At 47.3% G+C, this 14,775-nt stretch overlaps 2 protein-coding genes across 2 annotated transcripts in view; one reads left to right on the top strand and one right to left on the bottom strand.

Moving 5' to 3' along the window:
* LOC139262115 (uncharacterized protein C5orf47-like) overlaps positions 1 to 11,509 on the bottom strand; it is a 69,328-nt gene extending 57,819 nt beyond the window's left edge. The window contains exon 1 of the mRNA XM_070877263.1: positions 10,979 to 11,509. Coding sequence (XP_070733364.1) covers positions 10,979 to 11,324 — 346 coding nt within the window. The 5' untranslated portion in view covers positions 11,325 to 11,509. The remainder of the gene's footprint in view (positions 1 to 10,978) is intronic.
* A 130-nt stretch (positions 11,510 to 11,639) lies between these two features.
* pttg1 (PTTG1 regulator of sister chromatid separation, securin) overlaps positions 11,640 to 14,775 on the top strand; it is a 42,313-nt gene continuing 39,177 nt past the window's right edge. Inside the window, exon 1 of the mRNA XM_070877261.1 lies at positions 11,640 to 11,822. The gene's annotated coding sequence lies outside the window, so the exon portion shown is untranslated. The remainder of the gene's footprint in view (positions 11,823 to 14,775) is intronic.

Genomic DNA, 14,775 nt, shown 5'->3' with positions numbered 1-14,775 from the left:
CAGTGAAATTGATGGAGGAGACCTGCTGCCGGAATAACCTGGGAGGGTAAGGTCTCCAGTTGCCAGCCCTGTTGGGCCTTCTCCTTCTGGCTACATTTTGCTGCCTTTCTCCCTGTGCCTCTCCCTGTCTCTCTCCCGGTCTTGCTCCATGCCTTTCTCCCTGCATTTGTCTCCACCTAAGCAGCCTCCAACAGTGAAGTCGGAGCACGAGGTTGAGTGCCAACACAGCCCCCATGAAACGAGAAAAATGTTGCGATTTCAAATCTGCCCTGACTGATACAGAGGAATAGTTAAGAGGCAGAACAGCCCTTGAAGCCAAAATCACAGTGATCTGTTCACCTGCCACTCTGCCTAGGTGTTAGCAAGCTGCAAAGAGTAATGGCCGACAAAAAAATGTTTTCAAGATGGCGCCTTTAAATAGCGCTGCTCCAGCCGACTCCTGACGCCAACTTGACAGTTGAAGCTGTCGGGATGGGTGTTATGTATGTAAACATTGTAACTGTGTAAGACTTGCCACCAGCGGACCACCTGTTGGAGGCCCAAGGGTCACCTGTACACCTCGTGCAAGGGATATATAAAAGGTTGTCTGCCATGCTGCTTAGGCACTCTGGAGTTGTATTAAAGAGACTAAGGTCACATCAGTTTTAGCTCACAGTACTCAGTCTTGTGGAGTTCTTCCATACTTAACAATGGGCAGTGGGCCCTTGCAGCGCGGTTTATAGGGGTAGGAAAATACTTTAGGGAATCGAAGTTAGGGCCAGAGGGGCTTAAACAGTGGCGGGGGTGGAGGGGCGGTGTTTTGAAGGAGAGGTGAAGGATGGTAGCAGATGGTCAGGTGAAGAATGGTAGCAGATGGCCAAAGGAAGGTTTGTTCGGGAAGAGCTCCCTAGGAAGCTGCTATCCCATCCACCATCTTGCATCCCTTTCTTCCACTGGCGACATTCGGGCCTCTATTCCTCCCTCTGGCGACGTTCGGGCCTTCATCCCTCCGACGACGTTCGGGTCTTCATTCCTCCGACGACGTTCGGGCCTTCATCCCTTCAACTTGCACTTTGCAATCTTTCTCCATTTAAATAATAACTTGCTCTTGATTTTTTTCTGCCAAAGTGCATGACCTCACACTTTCCAACATTATACTCCATCTGCCAAATTTTTGCCCACTCACTTAGCCTGTCTATGTCCTTTTGCAGATTTTTGTGTCCTCCTCACACAATGCTTTTCCTCCCATCTTTGTATCTCAGCAAACATGGCTACGTTACACTCAGTCCCTTCTTCCAAGTCGTTAATATAGATTGTAAATAGTTGGGGTCCCAGCACTGATCCCTGCTAGTTACTGATTGCCATCCAGAGAATGAACCATTTATCCCGACTCTCTGTTTTCTGTTAGTTAGCCAATCCTCTATCCATGTTAATATATTAACCCCAACCCCGTGAACTTTTATCTTGTGCAGTAACCTTTTATGTGGCCCCTTGTCAAATGCCTTCTGGAAGTCCAAATACACCATATCCACTAGTTCCCCTTTATCCACCCTGTTCGTTACATCCTCAAAGAATTCCAGCAAATTTGTCAAACATGACTTCCCCTTCATAAATCCATGCTGACTCTGCCTGACTGAATTTTACTTTTCCAAACGACCTGCTACTGCTTCTTTAATAATGGACTCCAACATTTTCCCAACCACAGATGTTAGCCGAACTAGTCTATAATTTCCTGCTTTTTGTCTGCCTCCTTTTTTTAAATAGGGGCATTACATTTGCAGTTTTCCAATTCCTAGAATCCAGGGAATTTTGGTAAATTACAACCAATGCATCCACAATCCCTGCCGCTACTTCTCTTAAGACCGTAGGATGCAAGCCATCAAGTCCAGGGGATTTATCTGCCTTTAGTCCCATTATCTTACGGAGTACTACCTCCTTAGTGATTGTGATAAGTTCCTCCCGCCCACCCCCATGATAACTCCTTGACTATCCACTGTTGGAATATTGTTAGTGTTCTCTACTGTAAAGACTGATACAAGATATTTGTTCATTTTCTGCCATCTCCATGTTCCCCATTACTAATTCCCTGGTCTCGTCCTCCAAGGGACCAACATTTACTTTAGCCACTTTTTTCCTTTTTATATACCTATAGAAACTCTTGCTATCTGTTTTAATATTTCGTGCTAGTTTACTTTCATAGTCCATCTTCCCTTTTTTAATCATTTTTTTAGTCATTGTTTGCTGGCTTTTAAAAGCTTCCCAATCTTCTGTCCTCCCACTAGTTTTGGCCACTTTGTATGCTATTGTTTTTAATTGGACACTATTATATATGTGGACTTGTATGTACTCTGTACAGCCACCAGAGGGCTCATTCCCCAGAGTCCCAAGGGATACCATAATCCTTTAGGAGCACAGGTATTTAAGAAGGCTTCACAGATTGGAGAGGCACTCTGGAAACCTGCAATAAAAGACTACGGTCACACTTTACTTTGAGCTCAGTGTTCAGTCTGACTCTTTCTCAATACACAACAACTGGCGACGAGATACAGATAGCGAACCCAAAGATGCAAAGAACAGTGGGCATCCTGGAGAAATTTTCGGAGGGAGATGATTGGGAAACTTTTGTGGAGCGACTCGACCAATACTTCGTGGCCAACGAGCTAGATGGGGAAGAGAACGCTGCCAAACATAGAGCGATCCTCCTCACCGTCTGTGGGGCACCAACGTATGGCCTCATGAAGAATCTGCTCACTCCAGTGAAACCCACGGAGAAATCGTAAAACGATTTGTGCACACGGGTCCGAGAGCATTTGAACCCAAAGGAAAGCGTTCTGATGGCGAGGTACCGGTTCTACACCTACAAAAGGTCTGAAGGCCAGGAAATGGCGAGTTATGTCGCCGAGCAGGACATTGCGAATTTGAAGGACATTTGGAGCACATGCTCAAAGACTTTTTCGTACTTGGCATTGGCCACGAAACCATACTTCACAAGCTTTTAACTGCAGAGACCCCAACTTTGAGTAAGGCCATAGCGATAGCCCAGGCGTTCATTGCCACCAGTGACAATACTAAGCAAATCTCTCAGCACACAAAAGCTGCTACAAGTACTGTGAACAACGTGATGTTGTTTTCGAATCGTAACGTACAGGACAGGTCACACATACCTGCAGCTGCACATGCGCAGATGAGGGTGATGAATACAAGGCCATTAACATCTTGTTGGTGCTGTGGGGGCGATCATCGTTTCCATTCATGCCGATTCAAAAGATACGTTTGCAAGGGCTGTGGAACAATGGGATACCTCCAACGAGTGTGCAGATGAGCTGCAAAGCCTGTTAAACCTGCAAACCACCACGTTGCAGAGGAGGGCAGATCCACGGAGGATCACTATGAACCAGAGCCTCAGGTAGAGGAGGCAGAGGTACATGGAGTGCACACATTCACCACAAATTGTCCCCCGATAATGCTGAATGTTGAACTAAATGGACTCCTGGTGTCAATGGGGCTGGACATGGGCGCGAGCCAGTCCATCATGGGCAAAAAGACTTTCAAAATGTTGTGGTGCAACAAGGCCTCAAGGCCAGTCTTAACTCCAGTTCGCATGAGACTAAGAACTTACACTAAAAAAATGATTCCTGTAATTAGCAATGCTACCGTAAAGGTCTCCTACGATGGAGCGGTGCACAAGCTACCACTCTGGGTTGTACCGGGCGATGGTCCCACGCTGCTCGGCAGGAGCTGGCTGGGAAAGATATGCTGGAACTGGGACGATGTCCGAGCGCTATCACCCGCTGATGACAGTTCGTGTGCCCAGGTCTTAAACAAATTTCCTTCGCTGTTCGAACCAGGCATTGGGAAATTCCAAGGAGCAAAAGTGCAGATCCACCTAATTCCGGGGGCGCGACCCATCCATCACAAGGCGAGAGCAGTACCGTACATGATGAGAGAAAGGGTAGAGATTGAGCTAGACCGGCTATAAAGAGAGAGGGCATTATCTCACCGATCGAGTTCAGCGAGTGGGCCAGTCCTACTGTCCCAGTCCTCAAGAGAGACGCCACCGTCAGAATCTGTGACAATTACAAAGTAACTGTCAATCGTTTCTCCCTACAGGACCAATACTCACTACCAAAAGCTGACGATCTCTTTGCAACACTGGCGGGAGGAAAGACGTTCACAAAGTTGGATCTGACTTCAGCCTACATGACGCAGGAACTGGAGGAATCATCGAAGGCTTTCACCTGCATCAACACGCACAAAGGTCTTTTTGTTTATAACAGATGCCCGTTTGGAATCCGATCAGCGGCGGCAATATTCCAGAGAAACATGAAAAGTTTACTGAAGTCGGTCCCGCACACCGTGGTCTTCCAGAACGACACCTTGGTCATTGGTCGGAACACAGTCGAGCACCTGCAGAACCTGGAGGAGGTACTTAGTCGACTCAACCGCATGGGGCTCAGGTTAAAACACTCGAAGTGCCTTTTCTTGGTGCCTGATGTGGAGTTCCTGGGAAAGAGGATTGTGGCGGATGCATCAGGCCCACCAACGCGAAGACGGAGGCAATCGAGAACGCACAGAGGCCACAGAATGTGACGGAGCTGCAGTCGTTTCCGGGACTCTTGAACTACTTTGGTAACTTCTTATCGGGTCTCAGCACCCTGCTAGAACCACTACATGTCTTACTATGAAAAGGGGGTTAATGGATTTGAGGCAAAAGCCAAGAAAATGCCTTTGTAAAAGCGAGAAAATTGTTATGCTCAAACAAATTGCTTGTGTTGTATGATCCATGTAAGCGTTTGGTACTAGCATGTGATGTGTTGTCATATGGCGTCGGGTGTGTATTGCAACAAGCTAATGATTTTGGGAAACTGAAATCGGTTGCTTATGCATCCAGGAGTCTGTCTAAGGCCGAGAGAGTCTACAGCATGATTGAAAAAGAAGTGTTAGCATGTGTCTATGGGGTAAAGAAAATGCATCAATACCTATTTGGCTAAAATTCGAATTGGAAACTGACCATAAGCAACTTATATCCCTGTTTTCTGAGAGTAAAGGGATACATACCAACGCATCGGACCGCATCCAGAGATGGGCGCTCACGTTGTCCACATACAACTACACCATCCGCCACAGGCCAGGCACAGAAAACTGCGCCAATGCTCTCAGTAGGCTGCCATTGCCCACCACGGGGGTGGAAATGGCGCAGTCCGCAGATTAAGCTATGATTATGGAAGCATTTGAGTGTGAGCAATCACCCGTCACTGCCCGGCAGATCAAAACCTGGACAAACCAGGACCCCTTATTATCTCTAGTCAAAAGCTGTGTGCTTCACGGGAGCTGGTCCAGTGTCCCCGTGCAAATGCAGGAAGAGATAAAGCCATTCCAGTGGCGCAAAGGTGAAATGTCGATACAGACAGACTGCCTTCTGTGGAGCAATCAAGTAGTGGTCCCCAAGAAGGGCAGAGACACCTTCATCAATGACCTCCACAGTACCCACCCAGGCATCGTAATGATGAAAGTGATAGCCAGATCCCACGTGTGGTGGCCCGGTATCAATGCGGACTTGAGAGTCCTGCGTTCACAGATGTAATACATGCTCGCAGTTAAGCAATGTACCCAAGGAGGCGCCGCTAAGTTTATAGTCTTGGTCCTCCAAACCGTGATCTAGGGTACACATCGACTATGCAGGCCCGTTCTTGGGTAAAATGTTCCTTGTGGTTGTAAACGCGTACTCCAAGTGGATTTGATGGGAGATAATGTCGGCTAGCATGTCCGCTGCCACCACTGAAAGCCTGCGGGCCATGTTTGCCACACACGGCTTACCCGATGTCCTGGTGAGCGACAATGGGCCATGTTTTACCAGTGCTGAGTTCAAAGAATTCATGACCCGCAACGGGATCAAATATGTCACATCTGCCCCGTTTAAACCAGCATCCAATGGTCGGGCTGAAAGAGCAGTGCGAACCATCAATCAAGGCTTGAAGAGGGTAACTGAAGGCTCAGTGCAGACTCACCTATCCAGAGTCCTGCTTAGCTATCGCACGAGACCACACACTCACTGGGATCCCACTTGCTGAACTGCTCATGAAAAGAGCACTTAAAAGACAAGGCTCTCGTTCGTTCACCCTGATCTACATGAACAGGTAGAGAGCAGGCGGCTTCAACAAAGTGCATACCATGATAGCACAAATGTGTCATGAGATTGAAGTTAATGATACTGTATTTGTGGCTTCCTGGCACTGTCGTGGCCAAAGAAGGGAGCAGGGGGTTTCGGGTCAAACTTTCAAATGGACTCATTCACCGGAAACACTTGGACCAAATCAAACTCAGATTCATGGACTACCCTGAGCAACCCACTTTGGATCCTACCTTTTTTAATCCCCCAACACACACACCAGTGGCAACCAACACCACGGTTGACCACAAAGCAGAACCCATCATCCACAGCAGCCCTGCAGGGCCCAACACACCAGGCAGCTGAGCAAGGCCAGCTGCACAGCAGCCAGCAAGGGCCCAACAAATGATTCAACATCAGCTTTCACACAGAGACGATCAACCAGGGCAAGGGCCCCAGATCGATTCACATTGTAAATAGTTGCACTATTGACTTTGGGGGGAATGTTGTTACATATGTGGACTTGTATTTACTCTATACAGCCACCAGAGGGCTCATTCCCTGGAGTCCAAAGGGATCCCATAATACCTTGGGAGCACAGGTATTTAAGAAGGCTTCACAGTTTGGAGAGTCACTCTGGAGACCTGCAATAAAAGACTACGGTCACACTTTACTTTGAGCTCACAGTGTTCAGTCTGACTCTTTCTCCATACACAACAGATACTGTCCTTTATTTCTTTAGTTAGCCACGGCTGGCTATCTTTTCTTTTACACCCTTTCCTCCTCACTGGAATGGAGTGTTGTGAAATATCTCTTTAAATATACACCACTATTCATCAACTGTCCTACACTTTAATCTATTTTCCCAATCTACTTTGCCAACTTTGCCCTCATACCTTCATAGTCTCCTTTATTTAAGCTTAGTACGCTGGTTAGAGATCAAACTTTCTCACCCTCCATCTGAATTTGAAATTCAATCATACTAAGATCACTCATTCCAAGGGGATCCTTTACTAGGAGATTGTTTATTAATCTTGTCTCATTACACAGGACCAGATCTAAGATAGCCTGGCCCCTGGTTAGTTCCGTTACATACTGTTCAAGGAACCCGTCCCTTATGCACTCTATGAACTCTTCCTCAAGGCTACGCCTTCTTCTCGAAAGGCAAACCAGAGGAAGAATGCCACCTCCATGGAGTTGGTTTTGCCATCAAGAACGAGCTGGTCGACCACCTCAGAGACTCTCCCTGCGGGATTAGCGAACGTCTCATGACTCTCCGACTCACCCTATCCCAGAATCAATGCGCCACAGTTGTCAGTGCATACGCCCAACACTTGACACAACAGATGAGGCCAAAGAGGTATTCTACTCCAGCCTCGAACAATCCCTGTCCCGCGTCCCTACGGACGACAAACTGATCCTCCTTGGCGACATCAATGCCAGAATCGGTAACGACACTGACCTCGGAGGAGGCGTGATTGGCAGGGAGGGGGAAGGGAAAAGCAACTCCAGCGGTATCCTGTTCATGACAAAATGCCAAGAACACGACCTTGTCATCACCAACACCTTGTTCCACCAAAGGGACAAGTGCAAGGCATCATGGCAATACCCTCGCTCCAAGCATTGACACCTGCTCGACTACGTCAGTGTTCGAACGAGGGATTGCAAGGGCATGCGTATCACCCGCGCCATGACAGCAGCCGACGACTGCTGGACAGACCACCGCCTAATCCGTCATCAACATTAATATAGCCTCAAAGCAATGACGGTAGAAAAATCAACGCCGGGGCACACAAGGACCCAGCTAAGAGAGCCCTATACAGCCAGCGCCTCACTGCCAACCTGGCGTCCCTCGATGACCCCGAGACACAGAGTACCCACAACGCTTGGTTTGCCCTCCAGGCCACCATAACCAGTGTCTGGGAAGAGACGCTCGGTCACTCAACCGGGAAACACCAGGACTGGTTTGATGAGAATGACTAGGAGATCCAGGAGCTAATAAATCGCAAGCGCAGGGCATTTCTGAATTTAAAGCAACAACCCAACTCGGGAGCAGTAAAGCAGCTCGACAGACGGCTCACGGCTGAGATCCAACAAAAAACCCGCGACCTAAAGAATAGATGGTGGGTGGAGAAAGCACAGGAGATTCAGCAGCTGGCCGACAGCCATGAAGTGCGAGAATTCTTCACCACAGCCAAATCCACCTACGGCCCAAGCATCCAAGGCCAAGAATCGGGAAACACTCATCAAGGACACCGAGGCAGTCAGGACCCGCCGAAAGGAGCACTTCGAAGATCTCCTTAATCAAGACTCTGCCTTTGACACAAGTCTCCTCGACTCCATCCCACCATCTCAGCAAAACCCCAGCCCGGCATGAGGTAGAAAAGGCCGTCAGCTCAAGAATAACAAGGCATTGGGAGCAGATGGAATCCCCACTGAGGCACTAAAGTATGGCGGAGAGGCACTATTGGCTCGAATGCATGACCTCATCTGGAAGGAAGAGTGCATGCCTGGAGATCTCAGAGATGCAGTAATCGTGACCATCTTTAAAAAAGGGGACAAGTCCGACTGCGGCAACGACAGAGGAATCTCCCCATTGTCAGCTGGGAAAGTCATCACTACAATCTTCCTCAACTGTCTTCTCCCTGTGGCTGGGGAGCTCCTCCCGGAGTCACAGTGCGGATTCCGTCCGCTATGGGGTACAAAGGACATGATCATCACAGCGCAACAACTGCAAGAGAAATGCAGGGAACAGCACCAACTCTTGTACATTGCCTTCTTTGACCTCACAAAGGCCTTTGACACTGTTAACCGTGAGGGACTATGGAGCGTCCTCCTCTATTTCGACTGCCCCCAAAAGTCTGTCGCCATTCTCCACGACGACATGATCCTTACCAACGGATCCACCACAGACCCAATCCACATCCGGACCGGGATCAAGCAGGACTGAGTCATCGTGCCAACCCTCTTCTCGATCTTCCTCACTGCAATACTCCATCTCACGCTCAACAAGCACCCGCTGGAGTGGAACTAAACTATAGAACCAATGGGAACCTGTTCAACCTTCGTTGCCTCCAGGCTAGATCCAAGATCGCTGCATCTTCTATTGTCGAACTACAGTACGCTTGCGTCTGCACACATTCAGAGGCTGAACTCCAAGCCATTGTCAACATCTTCACCGAGGCGTACAAAAGCATGGGGGTGCTGGTCAGTCTGCACCCGGCCCTTCCAGGATGGCGGTGGGTCGACACCTCTTAGCTCTGGGGCAACGGAGATCTTCCTCCTCAGGTGGTACTGCTGGCTCGATCTCCAGCAGCTGTCCCCTCATGATGGCCAGATTGTGCAGCATGCAGATCACGACAATTATGGAGACCTGTTGAGAGTACTGCAAGGTGCCACCAGAGCGGTCCAGGCACTGGAATCTCTGCTTAAGGATGCCTATGCACTGCTCGATGATGCACCTGGTGGCACAATGAACGTTATTGTATGCATGCTCTGGCACTGTCCTGGGGTGCTGCAGAGGAGTGAGCAGTCAAGTATACAGGTGGACATCCCTTGTCCCCAAGCAGCCAACCGCAATCCTGATTTGTGCCGGTGAAGACCGCAGGCACACTGGTCTGGTACAGAGTGAAGGAATCATGGTTGCTGAAAATAATAATGAATAAAACTATATCAACCGCTAAATACTGTGCATGCTGGAATATGAAATAAAAATAATAAATGTTTTACCTACCGAAGGGCCCCAGCAGTGTCGCATTCGAGCACTGCATCGAAAACCTCGCGGGGGCACTGCCAGGAAAAGTCCTACCTTTTCCTCGGTGAATTTTGCTGTGGTAGTCATTTTCCAGCAGCCTACACACTGCAGAGCTCACCGCTGGAAACCTTCGTTTATAGTGGCTTCACCGCGCCATTTTCAGCAGAGGTGAACACCGCTGAAATTCTCCCCGAGCTATATTCAACTCGGGGAGGGAAAAGTACCCGACCGATCGATTTTTTCGACCGAACTCCGCAATAGACGCCCTTCGGGGACAGTGAATTTCAGGCCCCTAATGCGTTGGTAGTTCAGACTGAGCCTACAGACCAGGAAGGTCCCAGGTTTGATCTGATTTGTGCTGAGTAAACTGATCTCTGCCAAAGGCGGGAAAGATAATTGACCATAGTGTCCTTGGGAGGGAAAAGAATCAGTTATGTTCCCACTCCTGACTGCTATCCAGTGACCCCTGCTCAGAAATGCATGGATGTGGAAATCACATCCGCCATTGGTTTAATAGCCTGCGGACCCACTCTGGACTCAAATGTGGTTGCTTGGCCAAGGTGCCTGAGCACATAAGAATATAAGAAATAGAAGCAGGGGCAGGTTATTTGGCCCCTTGAGCCTGCGCTGCCATTCAATAAGATCATGGCTGAGCTCCCATAGAACTAAACCCCACCATGCGTTAACTACCTTCAGAAGACAAAGTAGGGTAAATGGAGGTAGGAAATAGGTTAAAAAAGAATGCACATAATCATTGCAGCACAGAAGGCCATTCAGCCCATCGACCCCATGCCAAATCTCTTCAAGAGCACTTCAGCTAGTCCCACTTCCCCACCCTTTCTCCATAGCCCTGCATTTTTTTTCCCTTCAGGAACTTATCTAATTAACTTTTGAAAGCCATCGTTGAATCTACTCCACCACCCTTTCAGGCAGTGCATTCCACATCATAACCACTCGCTGCGTAAAAATGTTTTCCCTCAGGTCGCCTTTGAATTTTCTGCCAATCACCTTAAAGCTGTGTCCTCTGGTTCTCGACCTTTCCGCAAATGTGAACGGTTTCTCTCTAGCTACTCAAACATGATTTGTATTATTATTGGCAAGAGTAAGGTTAGCCGTATTCTTGGCAGAAAACCTACCATTATTTTGCATCAGTGTTCCTGAGTCAACTTGTTCTGGGGACAACTCTGGGCTTTTAAGGTGTATCGGCGGAAGGAAAGCGGCCCTTTTCATGTCACTGCGACCTTTCAAACCCGCATCCAGCCCCGGCTTCGCGCCGCCTGCCGTCCGACATTTGTTTTCCCCGAGTGAAGTCACAGCCGTCTGTTGTCGTAACACGGGAAGGGTCTTTTCCTCTTCCGTGGCGCCCTTGCCCCCGAACTTGATCACCGTACCCGATAAATGTTTGCCGAAGCGGTTAACATAGACGGCGCTCAGGCCTTTTTTCTCACGGGGTCTCGCCCTCGCCTCCTCCGCCTGCGCCATTGATTCTCCGGTATTTCCTATTCAGAAAAATATCTCTGAAGAGAAAATCTCTCCAGCGACCAATAAATTGCCGGCAACTGAGGCGTTGATAGAAAATACCAAGTTTGGAAACTATTTTTAAATGTTATTGGAGGGTGGATAATAAATACCGAAAATTCGCGCCGGTCTCGGCCGCAGTCACGTGCCCCCACTTCCCGCCCAAAACTTTGCGCCGTGATTGGCCCATGCATCCCGCTTGAGTCCAAAACTTTGCGCCGTGATTGGTCCATGCGTCCCGCTTGAGTCCAAAACTTTGCGCCCTAATTGGCCCAGGAGCCGGCCGGAATTCACGCGCCGGCCCCAGTTTAAAACGAAGCAAACGCCAAGTGGATGGTGCTCTCCAGCGAGTTGTGTACTGTTCTTGAGTAAATAAATATACAGCGTCGTGAACAGCTTTTTAAGTAAAAAAAATACCCTCGCCAGATTTTAAAAGCAAAATTTACATTAGTCCCAGTACAGGTAAGTTTTATGTTGTATATGTGACTTGAGTCCACAATTTATTTAGACCTAGGCCCACTCAGGAATGAGACAGTTGCTCATTCTGATCTAAAAGAGTTATTTTGAGGCGCCTCGGTGATAGCCGCCTTGTCAATACGGCGCTTCGTTTAGCTATATGGGACAGTGCGTATTTTATTGAATTATGAGAGACAAAAACAAAAAACAGAAAAGAGATGAGTAAAAATGGAGGGCAGAGAAACCAAAGGCAAGAAACAAAAAGGGCCACTGAATATAAAAGGGCTGCAGGAGGGGTAAAAACTAAAAATCATGGTTTAAAAATGAGGATGAAAACGCTACATAAATGCACGCCACATTCGAAATAAAGTAAATGAGTTGACGGCACAAATCATTACAAATGGGTATGATTTGGTGGCCATTACAGAAACATGGTTGCAAGGTGGCCAAGACTGGGAATTAAACATACAGGGGTATCTGACTATTCAGAAAGATAGGCAAGAAGGGAAAGGAGGTGGGATAGCTCTGTTAATAAAGGATGATATCAGGGCAGTTGTGAGGGATGATATTGGCTCCAATGAACAAAATGTTGAATCATTGTGGGTGGAAATTAGAGATAGTAAGGGGAAAAAGTCACTGGTCGGCATAGTTTATAGGCCCCCAAATAATAACTTCACGGTGGGGCGGGCAATAATCAAGGGAATAATGGAGGCATGTGAAAAAGGAACGACAGTAGTCATGGGGGATTTTAACCTACATACCGACTGGTCAAATCAAATCGCAGGGGATAGCTTGGAGGAGGAATTCATAGAATGCATATGGGACTGTTTCTTAGAACAGTATGTAACAGAGCCTACAAGGGAGCAAGCCATCTTGGATCTGGTCCTGTGTAATGAGACAGGAAAAATAAACGATCTCCTCGTAAAAGATCCTCTCGGAATGAGTGATCACAATATGGTTGAATTTGTAATACAGATTGAGGATGAGGAAGTTGTATCAGAAACGAGGGTACTATGCTTAAACAAAGGTGACTACAGTGGGATGAGGGCAGAGTTGGCTAAAGTAGACTGGAAACAAGGACTAAACGGTGGCACAATTGAGGAACAGTGGAGGACTTTTAAGGAGCTTTTTCATAGTGCGCAAAAAAAATATATTCCAGTGAAAAAGAAGGGCGGCAAGAGAAGTGATAACCAGCCGTGGATAACCAAGAAAATAAAGGAGAGTATCAAATTAAATACCAATGCGTATAAGGTGGCCAAGGTTAGTGGGAAACTAGAAGATTGGGAAAATTTTAAACGACAGCAAAGAATGACTAAGAAAGGAAAGATAGATTACGAAAGTAAACTGGCGCAAAACATAAAAACAGATAGTAAAAGCTTTTACCGATATATAAAACGGAAGAGAGTGACTAAAGTAAATGTTGGTCCCTTAGAAGATGAGAAGGGAGATTTAAGAATCGGAAATGTGGAAATGGCTGAGACCTTAAACAATTATTTTGCTTCGGTCTTCACAGTGGAAGACACAAAAACCATGCCAAAATTTGCAGGCCACAGGAATGTGGGAAGGGAGGACCTTGAGACAATCACTATCACTAGGGGAGTAGTGCTGGACAGGCTAATGGGACTGAAGGTAGACAAGTCCCCTGGTCCTGATGAAATACATCCCAGGGTATTAAAAGAGATGGCTGAAGTTATAGCAGATGCACTCGTTATAATCTACCAAAATTCTCTGGACTCTGGGGAGGTACCAGCGGATTGGAGAGCAGCTAATGTAATGCCACTGTTTAAAAAAGGGGGCAGGCAAAAGGCAGGTAACTATAGGCCGGTTAGTTTAACATCTGTAGTGGGGAAAATGCTTGAAACTATCATTAAGGAAGAAATAGCGGGACATCTGGATAGGAATAGTGCAATCAAGCAGACGCAGCATGGATTCATGAAAGGGAAATCATGTTTAACTAACTTACTGGAATTCTTTGAGGATATAACGAGCATGGTGCATAGAGGTGTACCGATGGATGTGGTGTATTTAGATTTCCAAAAGGCATTCGATAAGGTGCCACACAAAAGGTTACTACAGAAGATAAAGGTACGCGGAGTCAGAGGAAATGTATTAGCATGGATAGAGAATTGGCTGGCGAACAGAAAGCAGAGTCTCGGGATAAATGGGTCCTTTTCCGGTTGGAAATCAGTGGTTAGTGGTGTGCCACAGGGATCAGTGCTGGGACCACAACTGTTTACAATATACATAGATGACCTAGAAGAGGGGACAGAGTGTAGTGCAACAAAATTTGCAGATGACACAAAGATTAGTGGGAAAGCGGGTTGTGTAGAGGACTCAGAGAGGCTGCAAGGAGATTTGGATAGGTTAAGCGAATGGGCTAAGGTTTGGCAGATGGAATACAATGTCAGAAAGTGTGAGGTCATCCACCTTGGGGGAAAAAAAACAGTAAAAGGGAATATTATTTGAATGGGGAGAAATTACAACATGCTGTGGTGCAAAGGGACCTGGGGGTCCTTGTGCATGAAACTCTTTTAGAGTCTACCTGCAAAACATAAAACATTAAACCGTGCCACCCGACCTGGGTGACACACCAGACATTTACAAGGCCCTTTTTTTCCTTTTTTTGGTTTTTTTTTTGTGTTTTTCTTTTTTTTGGTTTTTTTTTGGGCACTAAAATCACAATTTTTCCCCAGTGCCCCCTATAAAAGGGAAGGGGACACTAAAAGCACCGGCAATTAAAACAAATTAAACTTTAAAACGTAAAATCAAATTAAAATTTGGTTGCCGGGCGTGATGATGCACTCCAGTCCCTCCGGTGCCCACCTCTCGCGGAAGGCCGCGAGCGTACCGGTGGACACCGCGTGCTCCATCTCCAAGGATCCTTGTGCATGAAACTCTTTTGAGTTCACCTGTGAAAACATAAAAACAATAAACGGTGCCACCCGACCTGGGTGACACT

This window comes from Pristiophorus japonicus, chromosome 4 (assembly GCF_044704955.1).
Source record: "Pristiophorus japonicus isolate sPriJap1 chromosome 4, sPriJap1.hap1, whole genome shotgun sequence".
NCBI lineage: Eukaryota > Metazoa > Chordata > Chondrichthyes > Pristiophoridae > Pristiophorus > Pristiophorus japonicus.
This window is presented reverse-complemented; position numbering and strand designations above follow the sequence as displayed.